Source organism: Oryzias latipes, chromosome 5 (genome assembly GCF_002234675.1).
Source record: "Oryzias latipes chromosome 5, ASM223467v1".
In the NCBI taxonomy this organism is placed as follows: Eukaryota; Metazoa; Chordata; class Actinopteri; order Beloniformes; family Adrianichthyidae; genus Oryzias; species Oryzias latipes.
In genome coordinates this window covers 16981885-17009253 of record NC_019863.2, presented here as the reverse complement: position 1 = coordinate 17009253, position 27369 = coordinate 16981885, and the positions used below count along the sequence as shown (strand labels likewise).

At 37.2% G+C, this 27369-nt stretch overlaps 1 protein-coding gene across 4 annotated transcripts in view; it reads left to right on the top strand.

Annotated features, from left to right (window-relative positions):
* slc2a9 (solute carrier family 2 member 9) overlaps nt 1-27369 on the top strand; it is a 152704-nt gene that overhangs the window by 20353 nt on the left and 104982 nt on the right. For all 4 annotated transcript variants that reach the window (XM_011475095.3, XM_011475092.3, XM_011475093.3 and 1 more), the window contains exons 4-7: nt 2715-2875; nt 10918-11042; nt 11416-11561; nt 25157-25289. In XM_011475095.3, coding sequence (XP_011473397.1) covers nt 2715-2875; nt 10918-11042; nt 11416-11561; nt 25157-25289 — 565 coding nt within the window. The remainder of the gene's footprint in view (nt 1-2714; nt 2876-10917; nt 11043-11415; nt 11562-25156; nt 25290-27369) is intronic.

Below are 27369 nucleotides of genomic sequence, written 5' to 3'. Positions count from 1 at the left end.
AATAAAATACACAATAGAAAATATATGCAAAATAAAACAGAAATTGAGATCACACTCTAACAAACCAGCTGCAGCAAAGCTAAAATTTCCCTTTGAACTCTCAGCTTTGGTAGCCACAGCTAATTCTCCAGTATAAGAGCACGCTGAGCCATCGCTTATTGTTTATTCTCCTTCATAGCTGCCGCCCACCAGGACTGTGAGCTGATCATTAATGTAGCACTGGCTTCTGGCCCCCACTGAGGGGTCCATCAGTACTTCCGCTTTCTTCATAATTCATAAAAATTAAATGAACTGACTTCTGTATGTTTTTCTGCTACGCCAGGATCTAATGGTCACAAAGGAGCTTACTGTCTCCCAGCTGCAGCTCAGCTGCAAACCGACAACAGAAAAAGACAGTTGTCACAGTTGATTTAAATGACTGGGCGACACTAGATGGCTGTATACACTCTGTTTTACAAAGACTTGAATCGGCCTCTTTAGCTACAGTCCATTTGAACCACAATAGTGTCTACAAACTGCATGTCAGATGATCGCATGCATTATCCAGCATTTAACTCTCATCTGCAACACTGAGATATTTGAAATAGCAAAGGAATATTACATGAAGTGTCAGTTATGCATTCCTAATGAATCATAATAAACACGCTCTTAAGACATCACACTCTAAATATGTGATTAGGTGTCATCTTCTTAGCCTTAAGCTCCATAATAAGCTTTTGCCGACTTTGTGAAGAATCTCTGGGAGAGAAATGTAATCTATGTGAAACTCTTTGCACATGAGATTCAAAAATCCAATTCTTACTTCTTTTAGCACCATACAGAGGACATTTAAAACACATATTCTACTCTAATACATCACAGGCTGTGGGATCTGGGAATTTCATATCTAAGACCAGCATGGTGCCACTACATGCAGACGAAAATGCAAAGAATACGCAGCTGAGTTTTGACATTTTGGGAGTTTTTGTCTGTTTGTATACCTGGTTCAAGTTTGAACAAGATAATGCTTCACTGCAGTCAGCACAATGTGCTGGTTTCTGCAACTTTTCTTCTCTTTTTTCACAGTCTCAGTGTCAGGACACATTAGCATGAAGCTCTCCAGAGAAACTGAGCTTTATTTACCTTCTATTTCCAATCCCCAGCATGGAAGACAATCAGTTTGCCTGCCTAAAAAAATTCTTTTAATTCACTACTATTATTTTAGAATTGGCCATTCTGCAGCCATTATGTAAATCATGCAATATTAAATGCAGATATGAAGGGAATCATTTTTTGTAATCATGTCGAATTATTTTTTACTCAACTGCAGCTTATCTGCTTGTATCAAATCAACTAATCTCTGTTGTTTAAAATGGTTTGACAGCTGCAATCTAAAAGTTCTATAACTCATGCCTGACCATGTCAAAATCATTTTTATCAACTAGTTTCTGCATCATTTTTCACTTTAAAGATTATATTTTAGGATTTGGGAATGTTGCTTCATAACAAACTGACAACATGACACTGTAATAAAAAAATACTTATTTAACATTCTGATTCACTTTATTTGTTTTCATAAACTACATCTAATTATTATACAAATCCAGCCTTTTCCTTTGTGCTTTTTTCCTTATCACATTTTCCTCCTACCAATCAAAATTCAATCAATCAAAAATTCTAGTTGCAATTTAAAGAACAGTGGGATGTTGCATATGTGTTCCTTTACAGGTTCCAGTTGAAATCTTGCCTTAGTGCAAAGAGTATTTGCAAGTAGAACCTATTTATTTTAATTGGTGATCACACTTTCCCCCTTTTTCTTAACACTACAATCTTTAACTAACTGGAAATGTCCACTGTGCTTCTGATGCTGTGCTCTGGCTAAGGTCCTGAGCACATGCAGAAGTTGTCTAGTAAATTTGATCATTTTTGAACCTTAAGTACAAAATCCATCTCTAGGGGTTGTGAAAAAGCAGGCTTATTAACATTAGCTCAACTGATTTTCTGAAATGTTTTATTTTCATGGTGATGGTGTGTAATAACAGGTTGCCAGAGGACCTATTTCTGGCAGGAGTTAATGTTAAAGTGAGAACAACAGGAACTGAACCCTGGAAGTTCTTAAATCGCTTCAGAGGGTATTTTGATTTGAGCTGCTGACAGAAAAGGTGCAGTCTTTTCTTCTGATTTTATGTGGCATATATCGCGTTAACTTGGATGTTGATTTACATCACTCATGACCTTTCTTAATTGATAGAAAGATGGCACATAAAGCAAAACATGATTAGAAGGTATCCTTTGACTTGAACATCATAGCTGATTTCTTTAGAATATCTTTTTAATATGGGTGGTTTCATGGGAAATGGTCTGTTTTTTTTTTCTAATCTTTTACGAATTGTTTTATTTGACAACAGTGACTGTTTTATAAAATGCCAGCAAAGACAGTCATTCCAGCAAAGTCTATGCAATAATTGTTTCATTTTTCCGTTATGAGTCTTTTTACAGGTTTGAAATGAATAAAAATTAGAAATGACAAGAATTGAAGTTAGAAATGCAGACATTACTCTAAATGAATTCAATTTAAAAGCTTGTGGAGACTCGTGGCTCCTGCTAAAATCAGAAGGACACCTGGTTTGATTAGTCTTTTACTGTAAATATAAATAATAATCTTCTACTACAATATATGTACTAGTTTTATAAACATGACACATTTGGATGTTTTTGTCTTTATTGTTTTGCAGTACATTAAAGCTTTCTACAACAAAACCTGGGTTGAGAGATACGGGAATCCTATTCCGGCCGAGACTGCCACCATGCTCTGGTCCATCACTGTCTCTATATTTGCCATTGGAGGCCTATTTGGTGCTCTGTCTGTGTCTTTTATCATCAAAGTAGTAGGAAGGTGAGTGGATTCACATTATTATGATATTATATAAACTTCTTTACACTTTTGCTGCTCTATGATCTTTCCTGGGTTAATGCCAACTTTAAAATTAACCCACTTTATTCAGTATCTCCCGACTAACTCACATTTAACTTTTACAGCCTGTGGTGCCCTGGTACAAATTCAGTATGATCAAAATCAGATCCAAAACATTTAGGCCCAAGAAAGTGGTCTGCTAATTATACATCATGCCCGGTGAATAAATCATTGTAGAACTGCCACTGTAATTTAATCCGGGAGACCCAGACCTGGGTCTCGTTGTGGCTACATAGTTAGGCAGTAGCATGAAGATTTTTGCCTAGGATATATATAAAAATAAAAAAATAAAATCTTTGTACTGTGCAAAACTAAATGTACACTCAACAATACTAATTTGGACCAAATGTATCCTGTTTTCTTTTAGTAATTAGTTTCATTTATTTTTCAATGGGGAGTGAACTGTGATCCCAGGTTCTGACTGCAGGAGAGTTAAACCAGTTTTACCTTGACTCAAACAAAGAGCTTGCTGGAGCTATACAGAATTCAAAGCTAAAGTGGATTTTTGATGAAATGTCATTAGGTAAATATTTCATTCTTGGTCGAAGATTAAGTTCATTCTCATGCAAAATGTGGGATCACGGCCGACCCCACTCACCCTAGACATGTACTGTTTCAGGCCCTTCCTTTCTGGCAAGAGGCTCCGGTCCATCAGGACCATCACCCTTTCACCTCGCGAACAGCTTTTTCCTCTCTCTAATCCGCCCAGTCCCCCCTGTATATAACCCCCCTCCCATAGCCAGCAACTTTCACCTCTCCAAACTGCATGACTCACTCTCTACTGTACACCGTTATGTATTTATTTGATCTTTTCTCTTTTTTATTTAGTAGTTAATTACACTTCAGTTCCCTTTCACTGACTCCTTGTTTTTTCATCAAGCATTAAAGTAAATTCACAATGATGCAAATTGCAAACATCTTTATGATTCTATTACTTCTGTATCCTAATGTTTTTAGTTAGAAGAATGTTTTTTGCGTTTTTGAACACTTTTTACATACTTTGTTCAATTTTAGCTTAGGTTGCAATAATTTAATAAACTCCTTGACATTGAAAGGAGGGGAGGATTTTACCCATCTGTTTAACAGGTCTACTATGGTATATTTCAGCTGTTTAATTTTAATATTGGTACCCTCCGTGTGAGCTTCCTACTCTGCATTAGAAAAGGTTCATGTATTTTAAACTCGGTGTCTCTGCAGCTTTTCACTCTAGCCTCTGCCACAAAAAACACAATTATATCGAACCGATTTATAAAGTTACCCCTGCTGAAGCCGTCATTCTGATTTGCACTTTTTAGGGAAAATAACCTAATCGAAGTGACAAGAAGGAAAAAATATGCAGTGTAGAAAAAAAAAAGTATTTGATCCCTTGCTAATTTTGTCGGTTTCCCCACCTAAAAAGAAACTGACAGTCTGTCATCCTAGTGGTAGGTTCAATTGAACAGTAACAGATTGAAAATCACAAAGGAAATCACAATATCCACTTTACAAAATTTATATACATTTTTTTGCATTTCATTGAGGGAAATAAGTATTTGAACCCTCTTGCTGGAATGACTTAATACTTTGTGGCTTAACCACTACTCATCAAGCACAGAGGTCAGGCCTTTCTTGCAGTTGATGACCAAGTTTCTCACATCAGGAGGAATTTTTGTCAACTCTTCTTTCAAATGATTCCTAAATTATGAAAGTTTGGTAGCTGTTGCTTGGCAATTATGAACTTCAGTTCTCTCCATAGGTTTTAGGATTGAGGCTTGGAGGTCTATGATCTTGATATGCCTCTACTTCAGCCATTCCTTGGTTGTCTTGGCTGTATATTTTGGGTTATTACCCTGTTGGAAGACCCCTTTTAAGCCTCCTGGTAGAGGGTAGGAGGTTTTCACTCAAGATATGATGGTACATGGCGCCTTACATCCTTCCTTTCCAAGGCTTTTCATAAAACTTCAAAAGAGGGAGTTCCTTTCTCGAGTCTTGAGGAAAAAGGCTCCTGATCCAAGTGCAATAAAAACTGTAGGTATGTCTGAAAAAAAAGTAGTCCTTTTCAATCAGAAAACATCCTAAATAATTGTTCTGACATTGTCAGTGGAAGTCAGTGAATCCTAATTCCACAATAGTTTTGTTGCTGGTTCCTTCTGTACTTTTCTTTAATCACTTTTTCTAATCTCTGAATTTTGGTCAATCCTGACTTTGTCAGAATCATCTATCTGTCCTCAAAGTGCACTTCAAACATTTAGGATCAGCCATTCATATGGTGTTCATTATGATAAACTACATTAATTTCCCTCATTAAGGGCTCACAGAGGATCCAGTGTGACACAACTACATCATTTTTATACTTGTTTTCCCCTGGAGGCCCAGTTAACAAGACAGCTGCTCCTGCTAAGTGCTGACAGTCAAAACGGAGTCCACGCTCTTTCATCATGGCTGCCTAACCCGCATGCAGAGTTTTCATGTGACGCTGTGTTTCCAAAAGGGACATTTTCTCAGTTAGCTTATTACCTGCAGGTACTGTGTCTCACCTGGTGACAGCTGTGATAGGACTCCCAAGAGCTTCAACAAGATGCAGCAGTGGTAGGAAATGAAACGATGGATTATTATCTATGTACAGACTTCGAGGACATACATATCTAGTGCAAGCTCAAGGGAGAAATCTTTTGGCCCTGGTCTGGTGGAGTGAATTGACAACTTTCTCTGCTATAAGATCCAATCTTACCAACAGTTAGATGGGTTTCTGGAGTTTTGCTGACAATTTAAAAAAAAAAGTATTTTTCCTACTTTTGTGCAGCATCCTCCCACCTTCCACCTGAACTCTGGCATGATCATCACACAGTTTCATAATTGTACATATATTCAAAGGAATCAATTATGCAAGAATTATGAAGATGATAGAGTCAGAGCAGGAAACTGAGCTATTAGGCTTCAGCTCAGATGGATTTCAGATAATTAAGATGCACTTCTGATTCACCTTGGATGATCCGAGCAGCAACTTTTTAATGTGTTGATTAGGATGGCAGGTATTATTAATCCACCTTCCACATTTTCATCCTGACGTCTGTGGGTTATCTGGTAGTTCAACTCGGAGTTGAAGAGGCTTACAATCAGGTGTCAGAGAGAAGAGCAGAATATATCAGCAGACAAGGACACATGGGCAAATCTAGAAAAAAAAAAAAACTCATAGAAATATCAAGTAGCTCATTAAAAGTTTTTAAATGAAGCCATGTTCTTTTTTTAACTGAGTTGTTTTACAGCGTAAAGTTTTCATGATGCAGATGTGATATGAATATATTCCTACTAATTGTTCATTTTCTTACTCTGCTGTGATGTAAGAGGGGCCACCCTTGAGACAATTTGTGTTGCTAACAAACTTGGTTTGGCAATGGAAAACAGATTTTCTTTTGACCCTTGGCACAAGAGCGTGAATCTCTCCTGTTTAATCCTGCAACAGACATTCCCTTTGAGCCTGTTCACCTGCAGCGTCTTCCCTCAAAGATTTCTTTCAAAAATGTTTTGTCTAAGTATGCGAGTGAGGAGGGTTGGGTACGTGGCTGTTTTGCATGCAAATGTGCGCATAAATATCCATGAAGTCAGTTTTAGAATTCTTGATTCATTTTGTTGACACATTGCAGTCAAAGGTTTTTACAAAAGGGATTTTGAATGACAGCAAAAATCCGTTTTCACCATCCTCAGGAATGAAATGTTTTCTAAATCAGGTTGTGAATGAAAAAAATACCCCCCGTAAAACTTGCCAGAATGTTGTTAGCGGATAGATAAAGTTTGCGCGTGTGTATGCAAGTCTAAGGTAAAGAAAGTATAAAAGCTTTCATGAACTTTGCAAAAAGAAGGTTGCAGTTTAAAGGTTTGTTTAGGTTTTTGTGATTTAAGTTCACTTTATGTTCCTCTTTGCATACAGGATACTTTATACTCTGATCATCTTTTTCAAAAGGATTTCCAGTGGTCCATTAAGTAGGATTATGCCGTTTTTAGAGGGAAAACAAAGACGTGTATGGATCTTGTCACCTACAACTGGGTGCATAAGAAGGGAGCGCAGCAGGGAGTTTGTGGCTCACTGATTGGAGCTTGTACGTCACAACCACAAACTTTATAATGTGATGATCTGAATAAAGAAATACTTAGAAATTGAATTGTAAGCTTAATTTTCCATATATTTATGCTCCATCATCAGAAAAATGCCACAAGAACATGTTATAAACACTAATTTGGAATAAAGGACTAATTTTGTAAAATCTTCAGAAACCAGTTTATAATTATTTTGAGTGAATCACATTTAACTGACCTGAATGCTGCAATAATGCAAATTTAGGCTGGTGTTCCACACAAGCAAGTTGCACCATGGTCTGGAGCATCTCCAAAGGTGATGTGATGGCGTGGGACAGCATTTTCCTCAATGGAAAAGCAAGGCTGGTCATCATTGGAGGCAATCTCAATACAGAGAGATTCTGCAACTATAGAGGCAAACTAACATCTCATCAGTCTGGGGTTGATTTCTTTCTTTGAAGATGAAAAATTTGCTCCCATGGAATCTACCTCCAAAATTTGGAAGTGAAGTGGATGGAATGACCTTCGAGCAGTCCTGACCCCGTTGAACACTTTTGGATCATGATCAAACTGAGGAGAAGATCCTCACATGGTTCTTTAATATGTGCTGATGAATGTAATTATTCAATCCCCAAAGCAACAAACAGCCATCAATGGTAGAAAAACTGGTGTTGTTGGTAAAATATTAGCCACAAACGCAAAAATCTCATAGATGCGGGTTTCCTTACAAATGTGGCATCATTTAAAAAATGTGTTAAGCTGTTTACAATGTCAGTAAAAAGTCTTGTCTGGTTTGTCTATCAAAGCTAAATGCTATAAACAGAAAGTTCATAAGTAACAGACCAACAGAAAGGGAAAAATGTTTTCAGTTCTTTTATTTCTTTTCCTTCCTATGGAGTTTAACTACAGTAAATGCATAAAGAAGATAGATAATGGTTTACTTGGGTAGTCATCCATACTGCTGCAATAAATAAATGAGAAGACAGATAACTGTTAGTAATATAAATTGGGGTGAGACGGAGCTGGATCCTAACTTTTGATTAGACATTTTTGGGATTAAAGGGTGCAGAGATTTTTCACTCTGCAGCTTAAATTGCCTGCCTCTTTAATTCTTTAAGGTTCATTTTAGATTCTGAACTGGAAGTGAGAAACCCAGAAGGTCATTAGAAGGTTTTAGTTTGCTTATTGGCTTGGAATTCAGCCAAATGCAAAAGGTCACTGCTTAATGTAAATACGCAGCTACACATTACTACAGTAGTTCTCCAAGGAGACAATTACTTACCAACATTGCTCCATTCCATGATTAATTTGAATCTGATTTTAGTCATTGCACATAAGCATTTGAATATCTGTGACTTTTTGGAACTTGATAGTTTCCGTGCCTTATGTTTCAGCATTTGTAAACCAATTGAGTGGTAGCATGACCTTTCTCCTTAAAGTCCCCCTCCCGATGAAAATGATGTTTTTTAAGTTTTTGACAGGTACGTGTGGCATTTTTTTTTAATGAAAGAGAACAAATGTGCTAAGAAATCATTTAATTTTTGCATTTCTGAGTATTTGTCCTTTTAAATTGCTTAGCGTATGCACATTGCACAAGCCCCCTGTTCTTTCTCACAAGCTCAAGTGCAAGAAAAATGCAGATGATACATTGCTGCGTTGCCCACACGTATTTTGAGTCCATCCAATGCTGGATTGTGTTGTTGGTTGCACCTATTTAAAATTAAACTGAAAATCCCAAATGTGTTCTCTGCATTTGTGTTCTGTCTCTGACCGAGTTTGAAGGCTTTCTGTCCTGCACTAACCAGAGAGGGTAATAATAAAAACAAGAATAAAATCAGGGGACCTTTTTTTTTGTTTTTCTTTTATTGCTTCGATAAGAATAAGAAAAATATCATAGTTCAGCAAGCCCGAGCAGGCCAGCTCCCCATCCCGCAGCGAGTCTCTGTCTTGCCTCCAGCATAATGATTCCAATTGCTCCAGCTCCATGGGCCCTGTGACAGACCGTCCAGGGGGTACCCGCCTTCGCCCAACAGTGGCGGGACGGGTAGTGGACGATTTGGTTCAGACAGGTACCAAATTGCACCGCTAAAATAGTGCTGCTGCCTGACCTTTGTGCCGCACCCGTCGCTGCCGTCGCACAACCTCAGATCGTGTCTGTACCATTGACTTAACATTGAAACTGGCCGCCTCTGCCGCTCAAATCGCGTTTGCTGTGAACACAGTTTAACTGTAACCCATAATCCTAAACTTAACCCTTCCTTTGGGTCTGTGAGGTCAAGAAAAAAGTTCTGCACATATAGTTTGTGGAAAATTACATGGGAAAAGTCACTTTCTTTCTGGCATTTCATTTTATTTGCTGTGCAAGAGAATTCAACAAATTTCACCAATTTCTTAGACTGTCATTTGTGCCCCTGTTGGTACCATAACCATTCCGCCTGCAACATCTGTTCGGGGTCCTTCGACCAGTGCTCACGTCACATTATGTGATTGGCTGTCCGTTGGTCCAATGACGTATCAGATAGTAATTGATCTGGACAAATTACTATACTACCATAGAAGAAGATATTATGTGGTCCGTTGTAAACAAACAGAGCTCCGACACAGAGCGAGATTATCTTCTAAATGTGCTTTTATTATGATTATTATTATTAAGTGCATTGCAGCCAAACGGACTGCAGTCTAAACCCTTCACCCGACCGCACACGACAACAAAGCACCTTCCCTGCCTGTGAACACGAAGCTACGAGACTCCAGCTGCTCTGATCAGAGACACGGTTCGCTTGTGTGGAGCAGCAGGTTCATTCTAACAGCCACAGATCTTTTTACAAAGTGGGTTGTGGAAAAATCTCTCTATGAGCATTATAAAGAATAATGTCAGACACAACTTATGAGGGAAAAGAACTTTAGGTTACAAAAGGAAACATGAAATGAAAATATGTAGAGCCCGAGCAGATCTCCATGCTGCATAGTTTGTCCAAGTGGGGTAACCGTAGTTGGAGGTTATCTTCAGTCGAAAGGACCCTCAACAGTTGTTGTACGACGAATGGTTATGGCCCCTAACCCCCCCCCCCCCCCCCCCCCCCTTTTGTGTCAAGCTATTCAGACATGCAAGACGCAGCTTGCAGAAAGGGGGAATCGAGGGCGGAGCTACTCAGCTCAGCAGCAATGACCACGCCCATGTAGAGGAGATTTTGGCAACAGAGGCTTCAGATAAACATGAAATATGTCTTTTTAAGAGGCCTGTAGGTTGTGGGATTTTGGCTTAAAGCTTCATAATCATAATTAAAACGCCACTGGGAACGTTTTTATTTTAAAAAAAATTGACTTTAAAAAAACAAATTTTTTATTCTTTGCTGTCCTCAAAGTGTCCCACTGCATGCAAAACCATTATCGATGCAGTTTTATCTTATTATATTGTTGTTTTATTCATTTATATTGTGACAGAAGTCTGGTGATTTCTTTCCTTAATAATAAAACCTTTTAAAGACTTTTAAATATGTTTTTGGTGTTTTTATCACATTCTTGTAGCATTTTTTTACATGATGGAGGATGTATATAAAGAAAATTTAGCTTAAAATGGCATTTTTGAGCATTTCTTTATTTAAACTGAGATTTAGAAGCACATGAAGGAATATGAATGTAAACAGCTTATAGGTGTGACATAGCACCTACAAATGCAAGCCACAAGAAACAATGCCCTAGAAAATGACTAAAAACAGCATGATCATAATTAAAAGACCACTGGGAACACTTTTACAATAGATAAAAATAGGATTGGAATGAGACATTAATGTAAGGCATGACTCACTGAAAAAGATTCTGTTCTTGTTTAAAAAAAAAGTTGTCAGAGTTGATTCCTCACATTAATGCTGTTCTTTGAAGTAATTTTTAATCATATTATTGACTTCTAGAAGGGGAACTTTGCTGCTGAACAACATCTTTGCTGTGATAGCTGCACTCCTGCTCTCCTTGGGTGAGATCTCAAAGTCTTTCGAGATGCTCATCATTGGCCGGATCGTTATGGGAGTGAATTCGGGTAAGTGTGCAATTTGGTAAAGCATGTTTATAAATTCACCACTCATCATCAGGCAGACTGCAACAACAGGCAGTGTGGAATGCAAAATGAATTACCATGTAATTATGTAAATGATGATAATATAAACAAAAATTTGGATAAGCGACTTGAGGTAAACAGATCCGAAAACCTCCAAACAAATAAACAAATGTGGATACCTGAATTACTTATCACAGCCTCAGGGAAACACTTTCCACTTTTTCTAAGCGGAGCAGCTTGACATAGGATCAAGGTTTATATCTTAATTTGAACAGAATCTGTTCAAAAAATGATTGTATAAACATGAAAAGTGTGGACTGCATCTTAATTTGCTGTCCCTGCCTTTGTCCTGCAGGTGTAGCTCTCAGTGCCCTCCCAATGTACCTGGGAGAGATTTCTCCACGACACATCAGAGGTTTCATTGGCCAGTTCAACTCTATCCTGATTTGCTTAGGAGTGTTTACAGGACAAGTACTGGGGCTGCCTGAGCTCCTGGGTCAGGTTAGTGACTGTGAAACATTGCACACCAGCCTTTGTGTGCAAAAACCTACATGTATTTTTTCTTTACCAGCGGTTGCACCGCAGCAGCTTTTGAGAGTTTTATTTAGTTTATTAAAATAAATAAATAAATAAAACACCACAAGAAAGTATTGGGTGAATTCTGCGAATAGAATAGTTTTGACTGACTATAAGGATTCATTTAGTTATTCACATCCTAATCAAAGCCACTACCTACAGGATATTTAACAATTGTATATTGTAGTTTGCATCTTTCTATAATTGCAAGTTTTGCAAGGTCGTCTCGAGCCCCCAGCTGTCCCCCAGTTCCATCTGGATGAAGCCCATCTGCTACACGTTTCAAACATGTAGTTGCAGTTAGTTTATGGGCAATGAACTGTTTATTTTTGTTTGTGGTGATGCAGAAAATGAGTGAAAGTGGGAATTTGATGTAATTTTTCCATTTTTTATACACTAAAAATCAGAACGTAGATCACCTTTTTTCTTTTAACACAATACCCCTCCATACACGAGAATTACGTTTGAAATTTGAGTTTCTAGTATAAATTAATGTTTTTGCTGCATTGCACTGGAGCTCTTTTGTGTTCACATATGAATCTAACAATGTTTGAAAGTAAACTTACAATACTTTTCTCATTATCAACAGGGAATTTCTAGATTTATCTAAAAAAAAAGTTTACGTTCTTTATTTGTTTTTCGTCCCAGCTTAACAGCTACAGAAAAATGGGCTGTTTTATTTAAATCCAAAGTTTTATTTACCAACAGCAACTCAGTATTTGAAGTTTTATGTTGAAAAACCTATTTGACATGAATTAGATTTAAATACAATAACTGACAAAGTTTTCAAGGACACTATGTTAGGTATACCGACTTATCTGATATTTTTTGTTATAACTTGTTTATTAAGTACAAAAATAAAATTTATGAGCCTATATGTTTAGTACAAATGGGGAAAAAAATACCTCACCACCGTCTTCTTTTTCTATCGGCACCAAATCTTACAAATGTAAGCAGAAAATAATTTACTCTAAGCATTTTGTAATTCATTTATATATTCTTAGTGATCAGTTTAAAGATGCAAATGAATAAACCTTAATGTGAAGTTAATGATCCATTAAGACAAAGCTGACAGTAACAGAGAGATAATTGCAGGAGTCAGTTAGAATATAGTTACTGTAGGAAATTATGGGAGGCTCCAGCCGCAAATATTTTGTTTTCCTTTTGTTGTCTGAACGTTACATATTTTTATCATGAATTACCCTGAGACTCACTTTAAATGCTGCGTCTTCATATTTAATATCTACACTCTCATGTAAAAGAAAGATTTATCTTCACTGCCTTCTGCTAATAGTAAATATCAAGGAGACAGATGCATCTTAATGTCATCTTTTCTCTTTCTGACAGTGAATGAAATATATCAATAAGGAAACCAAAATCTGGCCCAATGGTTAACCCCATCTCTTGTTTCAAAACATGAAAAAGACAGAGAAAGAGAGCGATTTTCATGCCTGAAAATAAGTTTTCACACCAAAGCTCCTGAACATGTTGCAGGTGAATAATTATAGTTCTGCAGAGCTGCAAGACTTTTTTCTAGTTATAGATCAAAGTTTAATCAACAAAGCATAAACCAAGATGTATTTAGCTCAGTTATCAAGGTTAAGGTCGGTTCAGTCTTATAATTAAAAACCACACACGGTCTGTCTGAGAAGACTGAGGCTATGGAGAGCTCGGCGTCATGCATGGAAAGGAGCTGAGAACACGATCAAGAGAGCGGCTTTTACCTTTTTTTTTTTTTTTTATTCTATTAACTGAACTGCGGCACTTTCCTTTTTTTTATCTGTTTACATGTGTATTTCAAATTGTTTAGGATCAGTAGACTTCTTTCAAAATGCTAAAGAAAGTGACATTGTGCAGGGCGGCTTTGCAAGGTTTTGATTATTTATAGTATGCATCATTATTTAATTATTTCATTATTTTTATTATTTTGAGGTCTCTTGAAAGATCCCCCCAAATCACTGTACATGGAAAAGGTGAAAGTCAGTAAAGTAATTTCAGTACCGTAAATGTCTGACCGACCAACCATCCTCCAAAATAAATCAGCATCCATGGCAAAGTACGGCAATCTTTTATTTTGGTTTCTTGCTGTTTAAAAAGATTATTGCTTTCGAGAATTGTTGCACATTGTGCAGGTTTGACTTCTAACTTACATCAGCATGTTTACTGTCTTATAAGTCAACTGTATAGCCTCTAACCAGTTAGGTTTTGCATATTTCTATTCTCCTATTTTCTTAAAGTCAAACCTTAACCTCACAACTTGTCTAAACTTCGGTTGCTCTCCATGACTATTGCGACATTAAGGTGAGAGTCAAACTCAAAACTTTAAATGCCAACATCTCTAACTGATGAGGTTTTGTGTCTGAGGACAGACTTGTTCAACTTTCCGCAGTGAGGTCCATTTCAGCTTGACATTCAAGCTTGAGCCGGCACTCAAGAGAGACAAAAAATAAAAAAAACTTGCAGCACACACTTAATTATTTTTCTCCATTTTTACTCTGCCTGGGAAAACTTTGCCCATCAGCCACCTGAAGACAAGAAAAGTATTCTTCCTAGTGCCATGATTGAAAATAAAGGACTATTTCTGTTCTTTATTTCTATTGGATTACTCAGGAATTTTTGATCACACCTTAATAACCCCAGAGGAAATGTTAGTCCCATTCCACCTTATTGTCCATTACATACACATATCCGGTTTGTGTTTATCTGGCTTGATGCCGATGGATTTTCATGACAGGGATCCATCATCTTCACACTTGATTATTTATGTGCAACATTCTCACTTTATCTTTCAAGGCTGAAAACAGACATTCGCCTCAGGCACATACCCATTGCAAGACCATCAGTTATGCTGCTTCAAGACAGCTAATAATATCAGCAATTTCCTTTAGCGCTGTTTTTAAAAATGAGTAATAGAATATGCATTTCTTGAATCAATTTAAAGTATTTATACCGTGCAGTGCTTTCTGTTGGCTCTTGTACTTCTTCAGTTGAATATGAGATTATGGAAAACATTAAAAGTAAATGGCTAAAAAATGAACTCCAAATGAATTGTGCATAGGAAAACGCTGATTTTCTAACAAAAAAATTTTCTTTAAAAAGTTTTCTTAAAGTCATGCTCCTATTTTTTTCTATTTTAAAAGTGTTCCCGTTAGTCTTTCAATTATGATTATGCCGATTTTACCCAAAATCAAAAAACTTGTGTCGTTTTCTCTGACAAATTTTCTGCAGAGCGGCGTTAGTTCATCGGAAATCTGCCACTGAATTGTGGGTGGGACTGTTGGCCGGGATATCCCATTATTCCTTTGCTTACACTCTCGCTAGCTTACAGCCCCTCACAACCCCAACATAACATTATTGGTGCAACAAAAATGGCAAGCAATATTGGAGCCATCCAGACATACAGTTTTGAGGCAGGTGCCAACTCAGATGAGGAAAACAAAGACGTTCATGGATCTATTTGTCTGCAATTTAGGAATAGATTGGAGCAGGGAGCTTGTGGCCTGCCGACTGTAGATTTTATCTTTCAACTATAATCTTTTTCAAACTGCTTTTTTTGTCTCCTCCAGATTCACAAAAATCTGAATCAAGAAATACTCAGAAATGGAATTTTAATCATAATTTTCTTTATATGTGTCTTCCATCATGAGAGAAATGCTACGCAAACATGTTCAAAAACACAATTTTCATTGTTGTGGGTCTTTAAAGACTCTTTGCAAACATGAATAATCAGAATGAAGCTTCTGAGGTATGGAGTTTCTCTCCTGTCTCTGGTGTGGTTTCACTTAACTCTAAAGTTCACTCACTTCCTTTCATTGGCCTTGTGCATAATTTTTGCAGAGTAACTGACACCCTCATTAACATACAATCCTGTGCCACCATCCCTGTAAAGAATCCTTGGCCATAACCTTCAGCACAGATATCAGGAAGTATTATTTTGTCATAAAAAGAAGATTACACAAAAGCAGAACCATCTGGTTTGTTTATGCAAATGTTTGCATTTGATACACAGAGTAAAAGATGGCATTGGAGCTGCTGCCTTTTTCATTTGGAGCTCAGCCTTTGTGCTGGGTAGGTGTAGAATGTGTATTTCCAGCTGTGCATTTTTTGTCACTCCCACAATTATGGGAGAGAAAAATTGTTTTTTAAGCCAGGAAATCTTGGAACGTTCCAATGGAGAGGTGCCCATCCAAAATCAAAGTATGAGAGGTGTCATGAATCCATTTATGTCTTTTTTTTCCTACTGTTTCGACAATTCTTTTGCATCTCATGTTTCAATTTTTTCGAAAAAACAAGTGACTCTTCTTTGTAAACGTAATATCTTCCCTTACTTTTTTTAGGCTTTCATTTAATTTCTGCTAATTTGTTCAATGAAAACAATATGTATTTCTATACATTTGCTTCCTCTTTTTGTGAAATAATTCTGCTGTAACTTTTTCCCCACCTTGACTTTGCCCTGACATTTAGTTATGCGATGAGAGTCAACACTACTGGCAAAAGGCGGAGTCATTTTTAATGTATAAGCATTGATTTTCCACATTTTTCATTTTAAACTGCCCACCACTTTTCTAAATGTCACATGAAGCTCTGTGTGTTCGTGCAGCTGCTGATGTGTGTTCTCCAACATGTCTCCTTCCATGTCACTTCACAAGCTCATTACAGACTTAGGTGGATTTTACTGTATGATAAATGCAGCACTTTCATGGGTTTGGGTTCCTGGTTCTGACACTCAATCAGGCCACCTCTCATTGGCAGCTTCTGTTAATGAGAGCTGGTCCAAGGTGTCACTTGTTGTTGAGTGCAAAATTGTGATAAGCTTTGACAAATGATAATTAATGTAACCTTTATGCTTAGCCACTGACCTTCTCTCACTAGAGAGGAATGTTTATTCGGGCTTCACACCATCAGCAGGCTTTTAGCTAAACTGTCACTACAAACCCATGAGAGTCTGAGGCCATCAGCATGCTTCAGACACAAACAAAGGTTTGATTTGGGGCCTTTAATGAGCTCTTATCTTTGCATTCTCCAAAACACTTGTCTTATACTTTAGAGACCTATATAGATGAACAACAGAACCTGATTGGTCGCTGTATGAGGAGACAATCTTTTTGGTCTTTGTCTTACATTGTTTGTCCATTGGTGTCACTTATGGGAGACATAAATAGGCAGGAAAGACATTCTATGTTCCATTTTTGTGAGCATCACTGGGTCAATCATTCATTGTTAATGCAACATAAATTCAAGGGTAAAGCAAACATACATTCATAACGTATTGATATAAGAAATGAATGTAATGATTTCTCATTTGAATCCATCTCTGATCAACCCAAACCTGTGGCCATGATGGGGGTTCCTAAAATTTTGCAGAAATTGTAAAACGATGCTGTGCTGCATTCTGGCAACAAAGCACTGTATTTTTTGGACCATGAGGCATACTTCAATTTCTCAAATTTTCAAAACAATTGACTGTGTTTTTATTATGAGTTTTGGTTGTGCTAAACGACACTGAACTGATTTAATGGGGTATACAGCACTTAAAATTCTGTCAAAATATTTTAGCACGACTTTGCAAATGTAAAAAGCCACACCCCTTATTTCTTGATTTGCACTCTTCGCAAAGGCTGCTTTATGCATAGAAAAGAGGTGCACACAAATACACATTAAGCAAGAAACTATTAGAAACTTCCCATCACCCCTCTGACAAATTGCCTGGTTATTGACCCCTCCAGGCATTCTGGGTAGTAGAGTGATGTCATATCCTCTGACTGTTTTGTCATGTGCCAACTATTTATGACAATAGACCATTCATTGATATTTTCGCCTCATGATCGGGTGCACCTCATGTCTGAAAAATAAAGGATTTATCCCCCAGTGTTGTGGCAACTGACAGATTGTGCAATTTTTTTTAAATGAACATTGTTTGATCCGCCTTAACTCTTCAACTGTTAATGCATTAACGTAATTCCAACAGATTTTGAGGCGGAGAAAAGCAACTTAGCGCAGATATGCAACACTTTACAGCTGCTTTCCTCCACTTCAGAATCCGTCGGAGTTTCGTTAATTGCGTAAATAGTCAAGAAGTTATGTGTTAAAGGTTTAGTCAGTATATAACCCATTTGTTAGTTACAACGATGACCTGACCTCTGAAGCGTGTGTTTGGACTGGAATTGTATTTCAATACTGTAGCAAGGATTTCAAACATGCCTAAGACTTTGAATGACAATCTTCTCTCAAGAGTCTCAATTTAATTCTATTTTACTTATATAGCCCAATGTCACAACTCAGTTGTCTCAACAGGCTTCACATCGGTATTAGAAAATCAGAAAACCAGTTAAAAAATATTCTGATTGATAAATTAAACTTAACAGACTAAGCTTAACTGGGAATCTCTGCCCTTAGACCCTCGTTCTCGATGAGGAAAATAACAATGAATACATTCATCACTGGGTTTTGGTCCCAAACCCTCCTCAAACTGTTTCCAGATTAGTTTCCAAGAGTGCCAAAAAAGTCAACCTAAAAACTAAATTGTGAGTGACTGGAGACAAAAATTTGGTGAGTGAAAATGAATGCATTAAATATCAGATTAAAATGTCAACTCCCACTCTAATCATCATTTGATCTCTTGTAAAAGCATTTCCTGTTCTTTTTTTAAATTATAATTATTATAATGTAAAACGCAAAAACCAAAAAAACAACTGTCATTTTTAGGACAGAGTTTGTGCAGCGTGGCAGGAGTTCACGAGGAACTTGCCACTAAGTTGTGGGCGGGACTGTTGGCGCGGAAGTAAGCCTCCACTGACATCCCATTATCTCTTTGTTTACACTCACTAGCTTACAGCCCCTCACAACCCCAACATAACATTACCAGTGCAACAAAAAGGGCGAGGAAAATTGGAGCTATCAGCTCAGAGAAGGGAAACAAAGACGTTTTTGGATCTAGTTGTCTGAAAGTGGATTCTTCAAATTGAAGTGGAACAGGGAGACTTCGACCCACCCATTTCAGTTTTTTTGTCACAACTGAGAGATTTCCTAAATGGCATTTTTCATCAGTTCCTGATTCATCCCGATTTGAATAAAAGATAGTAAGAAATGCAGTTTTGATCTTAAATTCTTTTATACATGTCCTCTATCATTTGAAAAATTCTATAAGAACAGGTTAAAACACCAAAAAGCACAATTTTAATTGAAGTGGGTCTTTTTTGTATTTTCTTTTGATTCTTAGTGTCTGATTGGTCTAAAGTTCTCACAGCAAATAGAAATTGTGAGGGTTCTGTTGCTTACTTTGGTTTTTGTGCTGTTTTGGTCATGTTCTGAGTTGCCCTGTCTGTCACACCAGAACCAGGTTTTTCATTCACAGCTGGTCTTCATTTAGTTAATTTCCCTCAGTGTATATACGTGTCTGGTTTTCAGTTCAACAGTGTCAGGTCATTTGCTCTTTTCTACTTTGTCACCTTTTTGTTTCCCCTCATAGGTTTGTCATGTTTCAGTTTGTTTATTAAATGTTTATTTTCTGTCACCAAGCCGGGTCTCCTGCATTTTGGTTCCTCCAACACCAGTTCCTGACAGAAATACACTTAGCTACAACCAGATGGAAAAATGCAATAATTGATTAATTCACGTAAAGCAGGATGCTCCAAAAACAAAACACTTGTAAAAATGAAGTTTAAAACAAAAAGTGTGGCAAAAAAAATCTTCCTGGAAATTATTTTTTGTTCTTTTTTTTTGCAAGCAGATGTTTTACCCTCCAGAACAAATGTCTCTATCGCTGCAGAGATAAATTATTTCATTAAAAGTTTGGTTGATCCACATGGACAGACAAAAATAACCGTGGCAACTACAGGTATGCATCAAAGATCACAGCACATACCCTAATGTGCAAAAGTGCAGAAGCTGTCGCTTAAACCATTAAACATTATAAAAAAGTTATCCTTATAAACAGCCTGCATTAGCCTTTCCTGCCAGGTGGCTGCAGCATCCTCAAAACTGTAAATAATGTTCCTTTAATATTTTACGAATGAGACAGCGCACACCTGTGAGGGCAAACTGTGAATCTGCTCTTCTGATGGACCATCAGGAAAAATAGGCTTAGAGAAGGTGACATTCATCACAAACAGCTGCAGGCGAAGGATAATATGGCTTCTCTTCTGATCCTGGCAGATGCCCACCTGCAGTATTTCAAAGGTTGTGGTTCTGCTGTCACAAACCAGGCTTCAGTTGTGTGAAAAAACACAACTAAGAGTAGAAGACAGATAATTCCTCTTGTTCGACAAAAACAAAGTACCCACAAAAGTGTATTAGTGTCTAAAAAAACTTCATTAAAGAGATACCATTGTTTTACTAAGTTCTTTTGCACTGTTATATGTGCTTTTAAAATGTAAAAACATTGATAGATACAGGTAGGACTGTTTGTAATGAAAATCAGAGAAGCATTTTCATGTGCTCCAGCTAACAGTAGCCGGGGGAATAAATATTAGCTTTAACTACTTTGTATGGTGCATAGGTAAGGTAATTAAGACTGACCTAACATAAGGAACATTGGCTTGTATAATTGGATACACTGCAGATAGGATCCACATGCCAATTTTTAACCTGAGTCTGTGAAGTAACTCGTCACAATAACCCCCATGACATACACAGACATCAGAGCTAGGATACATCCTTTATGTTTATTCAGATGACAACGATGCACAGACTCAAGCATTGTTGGAAGGAAATGCTGAGAGGCAAACTGCATGGAATACAGCTACAATCCATTAGTCTTCTTTGTGTGTTTTACTGTAAACAACTCTTACCTCTGGCCAGATCTGGGCTTTCTGCTTCATGATTTATTGCCAAGGCTGATGGGATCAGGGCCGATGGGACAGTCACATAAACTCTGACCCAGTTAAAAACCACACTAGACAGAACAGAATAGAGGTTTATCGTCATATGAACAGCTTATACTGACATACGAAATGTCGTTCCACTACACGTACAGTTCAAAGTTGGTTGAGGCGCAGCCATGTTAGGTGCACCTTGCTTAGCGTGGGTGTAGATGGTTTACAATATGGGGGGGGGGGATCAGTGACAAAAGAAGTCAACTCAACACTCAACTCTGCTTCTCTACAATGTGTAGATACAAGAAAAACAACCTACACCATTTAAACACAGAAGCACATGTGCAGTCAACAACACAGTACATGAGGCTCAATGGATGGGGGTTGGGGGGTGCCTGTGGATCAATCCAAGAGTCCAGCTGCAAGTCGCATCTCCAGACAATGCACAGGAGGAGGGGTAAGTAGTGGGAATGCCGGGGAGAAAGACGGGATCAGCAGCAAGTGTCATCGTTTGCACACAGCTGCTGTTTACACTCTGGAGAAGCGAATGTGTTTTGGTAGAGCCAAGAGCAGCAGATCTCAGCTCAGGGGAGTCTGATTAGGTAAAATTCTTCTGGGTATCAGCAGTTGTTTGTTCTATTGGTTGAGTCCTTTAGTCCGGTTTTGATCCAAAAGCATCTGTCCTCCATGAGAGTCAAGCAGAAAAAGATAGATAAAGGAAGTTGTGCTTCTTGAATATAACGCTTAAACGCAGGATTCATTAGGTTTTTCTTTAAGCTTTTGATTAGCTGTTTTAGGTCTTTTAACCAGTTTTCACAGTTTCTTCTTGCCAAAACAAAAAAAAAGGCAATACCGGATATTTTGACATTTTTTCTGTTATTGTTGCAACTATTTTTAAGCTGTATATTTAAAAAAAGATATTTAGAATACACAAATATGAGTTGTTTACTGTGATAATGCATTTATGTCTTAAAAAGCACACTGAAAAGTTAAGGTTATGCAGTTTTTTTGAAGGAGCTTCCACATTTTAAGCTAAATTGTGCTGTTACTTGTATTGGAGTTTTGTGATCAGAATGAATCAAAATCATGCACCGCAGCTGTAGGACTTATTGTTTGTGATCAATAGGGGTTTACATTTTTGCATTTTTTTCAAAAAGCTGAATGTATTTTTATTGACTTTCAGTTCTCCAACCCATTGCAATCCTCCATGTTGTCATGATCCACCCTTGATTGTTAGATCATATTAATACAGAACAGACTCGCCACCTCCTGTTTGATTAAAAGAGTAAATCAGGTGCCATTTAATTGTAGCAGATGGAAGTCATTGACAAAAAGTGAAAGTGATAATGATCTTCTATAGCTTCTCAGAAATATCTTTTTAAAACCAAATATGGGACTTTGGATTAGTACAGAGATTCCCACTTTACCAGAAAAAAGTAATTAAGGGAAAACAGCGTTTCTTGGAGATTTTGATTATATAAATCAAACAAAGAACTCCAAAAAATCTTTCAGATGAATGAAGGCTTTGTTTAATCATGTTCAGGTGAGAAAAGATAATTTAGCTGCTCAGTGTAAGTAAGTCCCCCACAGCCCGTCTACTGTTTTATGCATGAAGAAATTCAAGGTACTCCAGGTGTAGAAAGTCTAGTTTTAATAAACCACTGACGTTTTCTTTTCTTAGTTTATTTTTTATGCATATCAAAAATATGCTAAGGAGACAAAATTATAAGTGTTGGAAAATGAAGTCATTCTTTTGGTGTAGTTCTTTTTTATTTAAAATATATTCTGAGCGTTCATATTTGTTTGCAATAGTTAATCACACAATGTGAAACCTCTTATATTATGAAAAATGCTATTCATACAAATTTTTTTCATTTTTAGTAAATTGTTGGTATTTCTCAAAAACATTTAGAGAATATTGCCTGGTCTAGAGAGTTAAGTGTTTGTGCTGAATTTAGAATGTTGTGAGTTTTTGCCCTCACGTTGTGCCAAAATATAAAAATGGGACCCAGTGCCTCCCAGTTGGACACTAGAGACTCTGTCGCAGATGGGTGAGATATGCAGAACACATTTCTCACACTCAGAAATAGAAATTTAACTTCACATTTGGCCATTTTGTAAATATGGACTTTGCTCATTAAAAAAAATAAACCATAACATCTAACTTTAGGATTTTTATTCATATATGGCTATGCAGCTGTTCACAGAGAGGGATGTTTCAATTATTAGCATTTCCAACATCTTGTTTTCGTGCCTCGCCTATTTCTCATTGTCTTTCCCCATCAGTTGAGGGGTTGGGAGGTGTGAAACAAGTGGGGGATTGTGTGTAGGTACGGTGAGAGGGGCCTTATTTTTTGTTTATTTTAATTTTCATGCTTGTTTTTACATTATTTATTTTGTTTTTTTTTTAATGTAAAGCACTTTGTGTTATACTTTTATATGAAAAGTGCTTTATAAATAAAGTTTGATTTGATTGATTTTATATCAGACGTCGTATTACTGTAGTGTCTTTTCATCTATCAAAATGAAGCATCTGAATTCCAGTCATACTCATTTCCAGCTAGGAGCTGACATTTTTTATCCAAAGGGCACTTCCTTCCAATGTCTGCTGATTCACAAATACTATAACTGGATGAGTTGAAAAGCAGGACTGTGCATCCTGGCATGAATCTTCATGGTAATTGTTGGTAATGTGCAGAATATTTGCTACCAGTGTGTTTTAACACAGCTACACAAGAGTGCTGGGTGTGGAAACTAACAAAGCTGCAACTTTATTCCTCATAATTGAAGTTTGGATGTCAGAGTCTTCAGTTATTTGTGTTTTGACATTTTACTTGCCTGTAGAGGTCATAGAATGTTTTTTTTACCACAAGCAAAATGTTGTCGTCCACTCTCAATCTTTAAAGCCTGCTCTTCTGATGAAGGATACATATTAGTATCTTCTTCCACTTTCGGCTTCTCCCATCAGGGGTCGCCACAGCGAACAAGTCGCATGGTAAATTTGGCAATGTTTTACGCCGGATGCCCTTCCTGACGCAACCTTCTCAAACCGGGCTTGGAACCGGCACAGAGGTAGAGAAGGGAACAGGGAGCAGCCCGGAGTCGAACCCTGGTTTCACGGACGGAAGGCGCCGCAAACCAGCACGAGCTAAACCGGCTCCGCACGAGCTAAACCGGCTCCAAGGATACATATTAGTATGAATACTCTAATTCTGGTGATTTTTCGGTCAAATAAGCACTTTCTGCTTAGTGGTTTTGTTTGGAAAATCTCTTTCTAGTGCAAAACTAGGAAGGACAGAGTTTAAAACAGGAGAATTGCCAAGCAAAGATGTTTTTTGCTTTGTTCTACATCTGTCCTTAATAATTGTAATGATTTTCAACACATTATCACTTTAAGTGTTGCAGCCATATGGATGAATCCTTTAGCATCCAACAAAGCAAGACTTCAGTTATGTTCATACCACCTCTGCAACGCACATTCAAGCAACCACTTTCTACCTTAACACGTGTAAATGCGCGTTTCATATACACGTGTTTAATCAAAACACGGTCAAAACTCTTGTTTACGTGTATCTATGCACACAAACAAAACATACAAAACACGCAGTCATGGAACGTGGTTTGAAAGTTAAATGAGGTCGAACTTTGATCAATCAGGGACTTGGATTTGGAAGTGTCGTATGGATGGCGTCCCCTCTAATTCATGACCAACCAACCATTTGAACATTGATCATGGAGGAGAAGTTAATATTTGCGGTTTGTGCTTGGCTGGAATTATACGACATCAAGTCTTCCATTTATTGGAATAGAACTGTGAAAGAAAAATCCAGGGGCAGGATTTGCGAGATTTGCACCGCTTCGACATTTTGCGCCGCACTTCTTCCAACTGTAGGTGGTGGACATGAGGCAGTAAAGGATATGTAAAGGAAAAGAAGTAGCTCTTTACTGCTTGTCCAGTGTGAACACCTTGGGCTATACTCACATTCAAGAACCCGGGTTCTTGAACGCGTGTGACATGACTCCGTCCGTAACTTGACAGACATTTTTCTTGGGATATCAAGAGACTGCTCAACCACAAGATTTTTCCTGGATTTTTTGCATTAACTTGTGCAGACATCATTTACTGCAGTACATTGGTGTTCTGTAAGCTTGTGTCCTTCAAAGTATTTAAAAGTTGGAAAAACTCTCTTTGCATGTGTAAGATTTTCAGCAAAAACAGCAGCTTTTTATATCTGATTTTGAGAATTTTTATCCAAATTACTGAAATAAAAGCAACACTTTCTGAAAAAGTTAACTGTAAAGTCGCATTCAACCATTGCCTAATTGGTTTATTTCATACTCAAAATGTTTTGTTTCAACTTTAATTACTTTGCATAATTGATTTGTATTAAAGATGGAAACTTTAAAAGTTTCAATAGACTTTTATGTTTGTAAAACTAAATAACATTTGGCACAACTTTTTTACCAATTATTAAGACATAATTTTGTTTTTCTTTGTGACCACATCTCCCACACTGAGTTTGTACTTATTAAACCTGTTTTCTGGACAGTAACTCATCACATCCCTTAATGGAAAACTGCTCACACAAATTCATTACAGTTTTTTATTAATGCTGTAAGATTTGTGTATTTTATCATTTACCCCTGATTAACAAGATGTTCTGCTCTCATTTCTAATTCTTTGATCTGATGATGGTTCTTCTGCAGGAGTCCAGGTGGAACTTCCTGTTTTCCTTCTTGGCTGTTCCTGCAATTCTACAGCTGTGCGTGCTTCCCTTCCTCCCTGAGAGTCCTCGATATCTGCTGATGGAAAAGAGGGATGAGAAAGCAGCAGAAAAGGGTATTTTACACATGAAGAACATATGGCACTGTCTGAAAAAGATGCATTTAAGGATTATAACCCACTCTAACAAAAAGATAATCTTCATATATTGTTGAAATGCACTAGTGATTTTTGGGTTGTGCATACATCACAATAGCTTTTGCTCGCCCACTTGTAAAGAGTCCCTCTTTTTTTTTTTTTTTTAAACTGCATTGTTTTTGCTTAACCATGCAGTACATGCCAAAAATAATTGGTTTTGCTTGATATAATGAAAAACCTGAGCAAGGTTTTTAAATAAAAATGCTGTGCCTTATGCCTGAGACATGTTCCTGGGTTTCAGGAATTGGCCAAATAAAATGCAGCTTCTCAGGTTAAAGTGTTTTTAATGGTTACAAAATGGATTAAACATGCTGGACTGTAATATAGTGTTGGTTCAACAAATTGAGAATAAATAAATAAAAGCCATCTGGAATGATTTCATTGGCAAAATGCACAAGTTTAACATAGATTTTAAACATCATAGTTACATATTAAAGTATGTATTTTTTCCTCCTTCCTTTGTTTGAAGAAGATTCAGCACAAGCTAACATGCTAATAAAGCTTTTTTGTAGTATTTCTTTTAAATGAAGCCCAAACATTTTTTCTTTTAAATTACTAAATCTAACCAGTTATGAAATTTACATATTTCGGAAATAATGTGGTATTATTCCTGCTAATAAAGCTAGCATTAACATAACATGTTGGATCATTTTTAAGCTGATATGTCCTGGTTGGGCCAATGTCGCCACATCCAATTTTCTGACCATATCTGAACTTCTTCCTGCCCATGAGGACTGACACTGTAAAAAAAAAGCTCCAGAAAACAGATTAGAAGTTGAGTTGAGTTGAGTGAGTTTATGAAACACGTATTTATTTCTCTGCTCTTTTTCTTCATGATGGAATAGAAGGTTACTCATTGAGTGACACCAAGCTTCTCTTTCATTTCTGTTTCATTTTATTTTGTATTTTTAATTGTGTTTCATACATTTTAAACATTAGTATCATTGTTATGCAAAAAAGTCTTCCTACGTTTTTTATGTTATTTTTATGTTAAATGATTTGCTTTTATTGTAGCTGTAATGTGTTGCTAATTTCCACAAATCTCTAATTTACATTGCTTCTTTTTCCCTTACAAACACCCCAATTGCTTTCTAATCTTAAAGCTGCAGGATCATTTTATTATTCCACTGAATATCAGTGTGTGTGCCTCGTCATCAAGACTATAAATGGGACTTCGTTCATCAGTTATGACCAAGATTCTTTCGATTCAGATTCTGATTGAAACGTACAACCTAACATTTTTGGATTTAAAAAAGAACATTAATAGGTTTTGCACAGCAATTCACAATGACACATCTTATCTATGAGAAAGATCTTTTGAATTATTTTGAGGAGTTGAGTAGTTTAATTTTTACCTTAATTATGATTTTATAAAAAATATGAAGTGACACTGAAAGTTTAGGTATATTTTTTTTATAATGTGTGATAATTAGTCCAAAAATTGTTACTGATTTAATGTTTAATTGTGTAGCCATGTCTCCTTTGTGGCTCTATTCAGCAAATGAATTTTTCTTGTCTTCAGCATTTACTGAAGATGATCAAATGTTTTAAATGTCATCTCTTGGGAGTTAAAAAAGTGTCATTCTAGCAGAGTAACTAATCTTTGTGAGCATTGATTTTAGGGTCAAACTATAAACCCAAGTCTTGATCATTTACAGTGCACTTCTGCTTAAAAATGCTCGTTTCTAGTGTTCTGCTCCTGCACAGAACAAGTGGCTATGCTTCACACAGGAGATTCTCTAGTTAAAGGACAAGCAACCCAGATTCCCTTGAAATCATCTCTGCTGCTGCTGCCAGCCAACGTTTAGCTGGGACGAGTCTGAATGGAGCTGTGTCTCTGCACTGCTGGCATGTGTTGCAGCGCTGCAACTGAGAGAATTGTAGTGTATGGGCACAGACCTTGTGGGCAGGCACAGCAGTGTCCTATTATTGACACAGAGTGCCAGACAAGAACAGCTTGTTCTCAGTACGCTAGTGCCTGAACTGGTCTTATACTCGT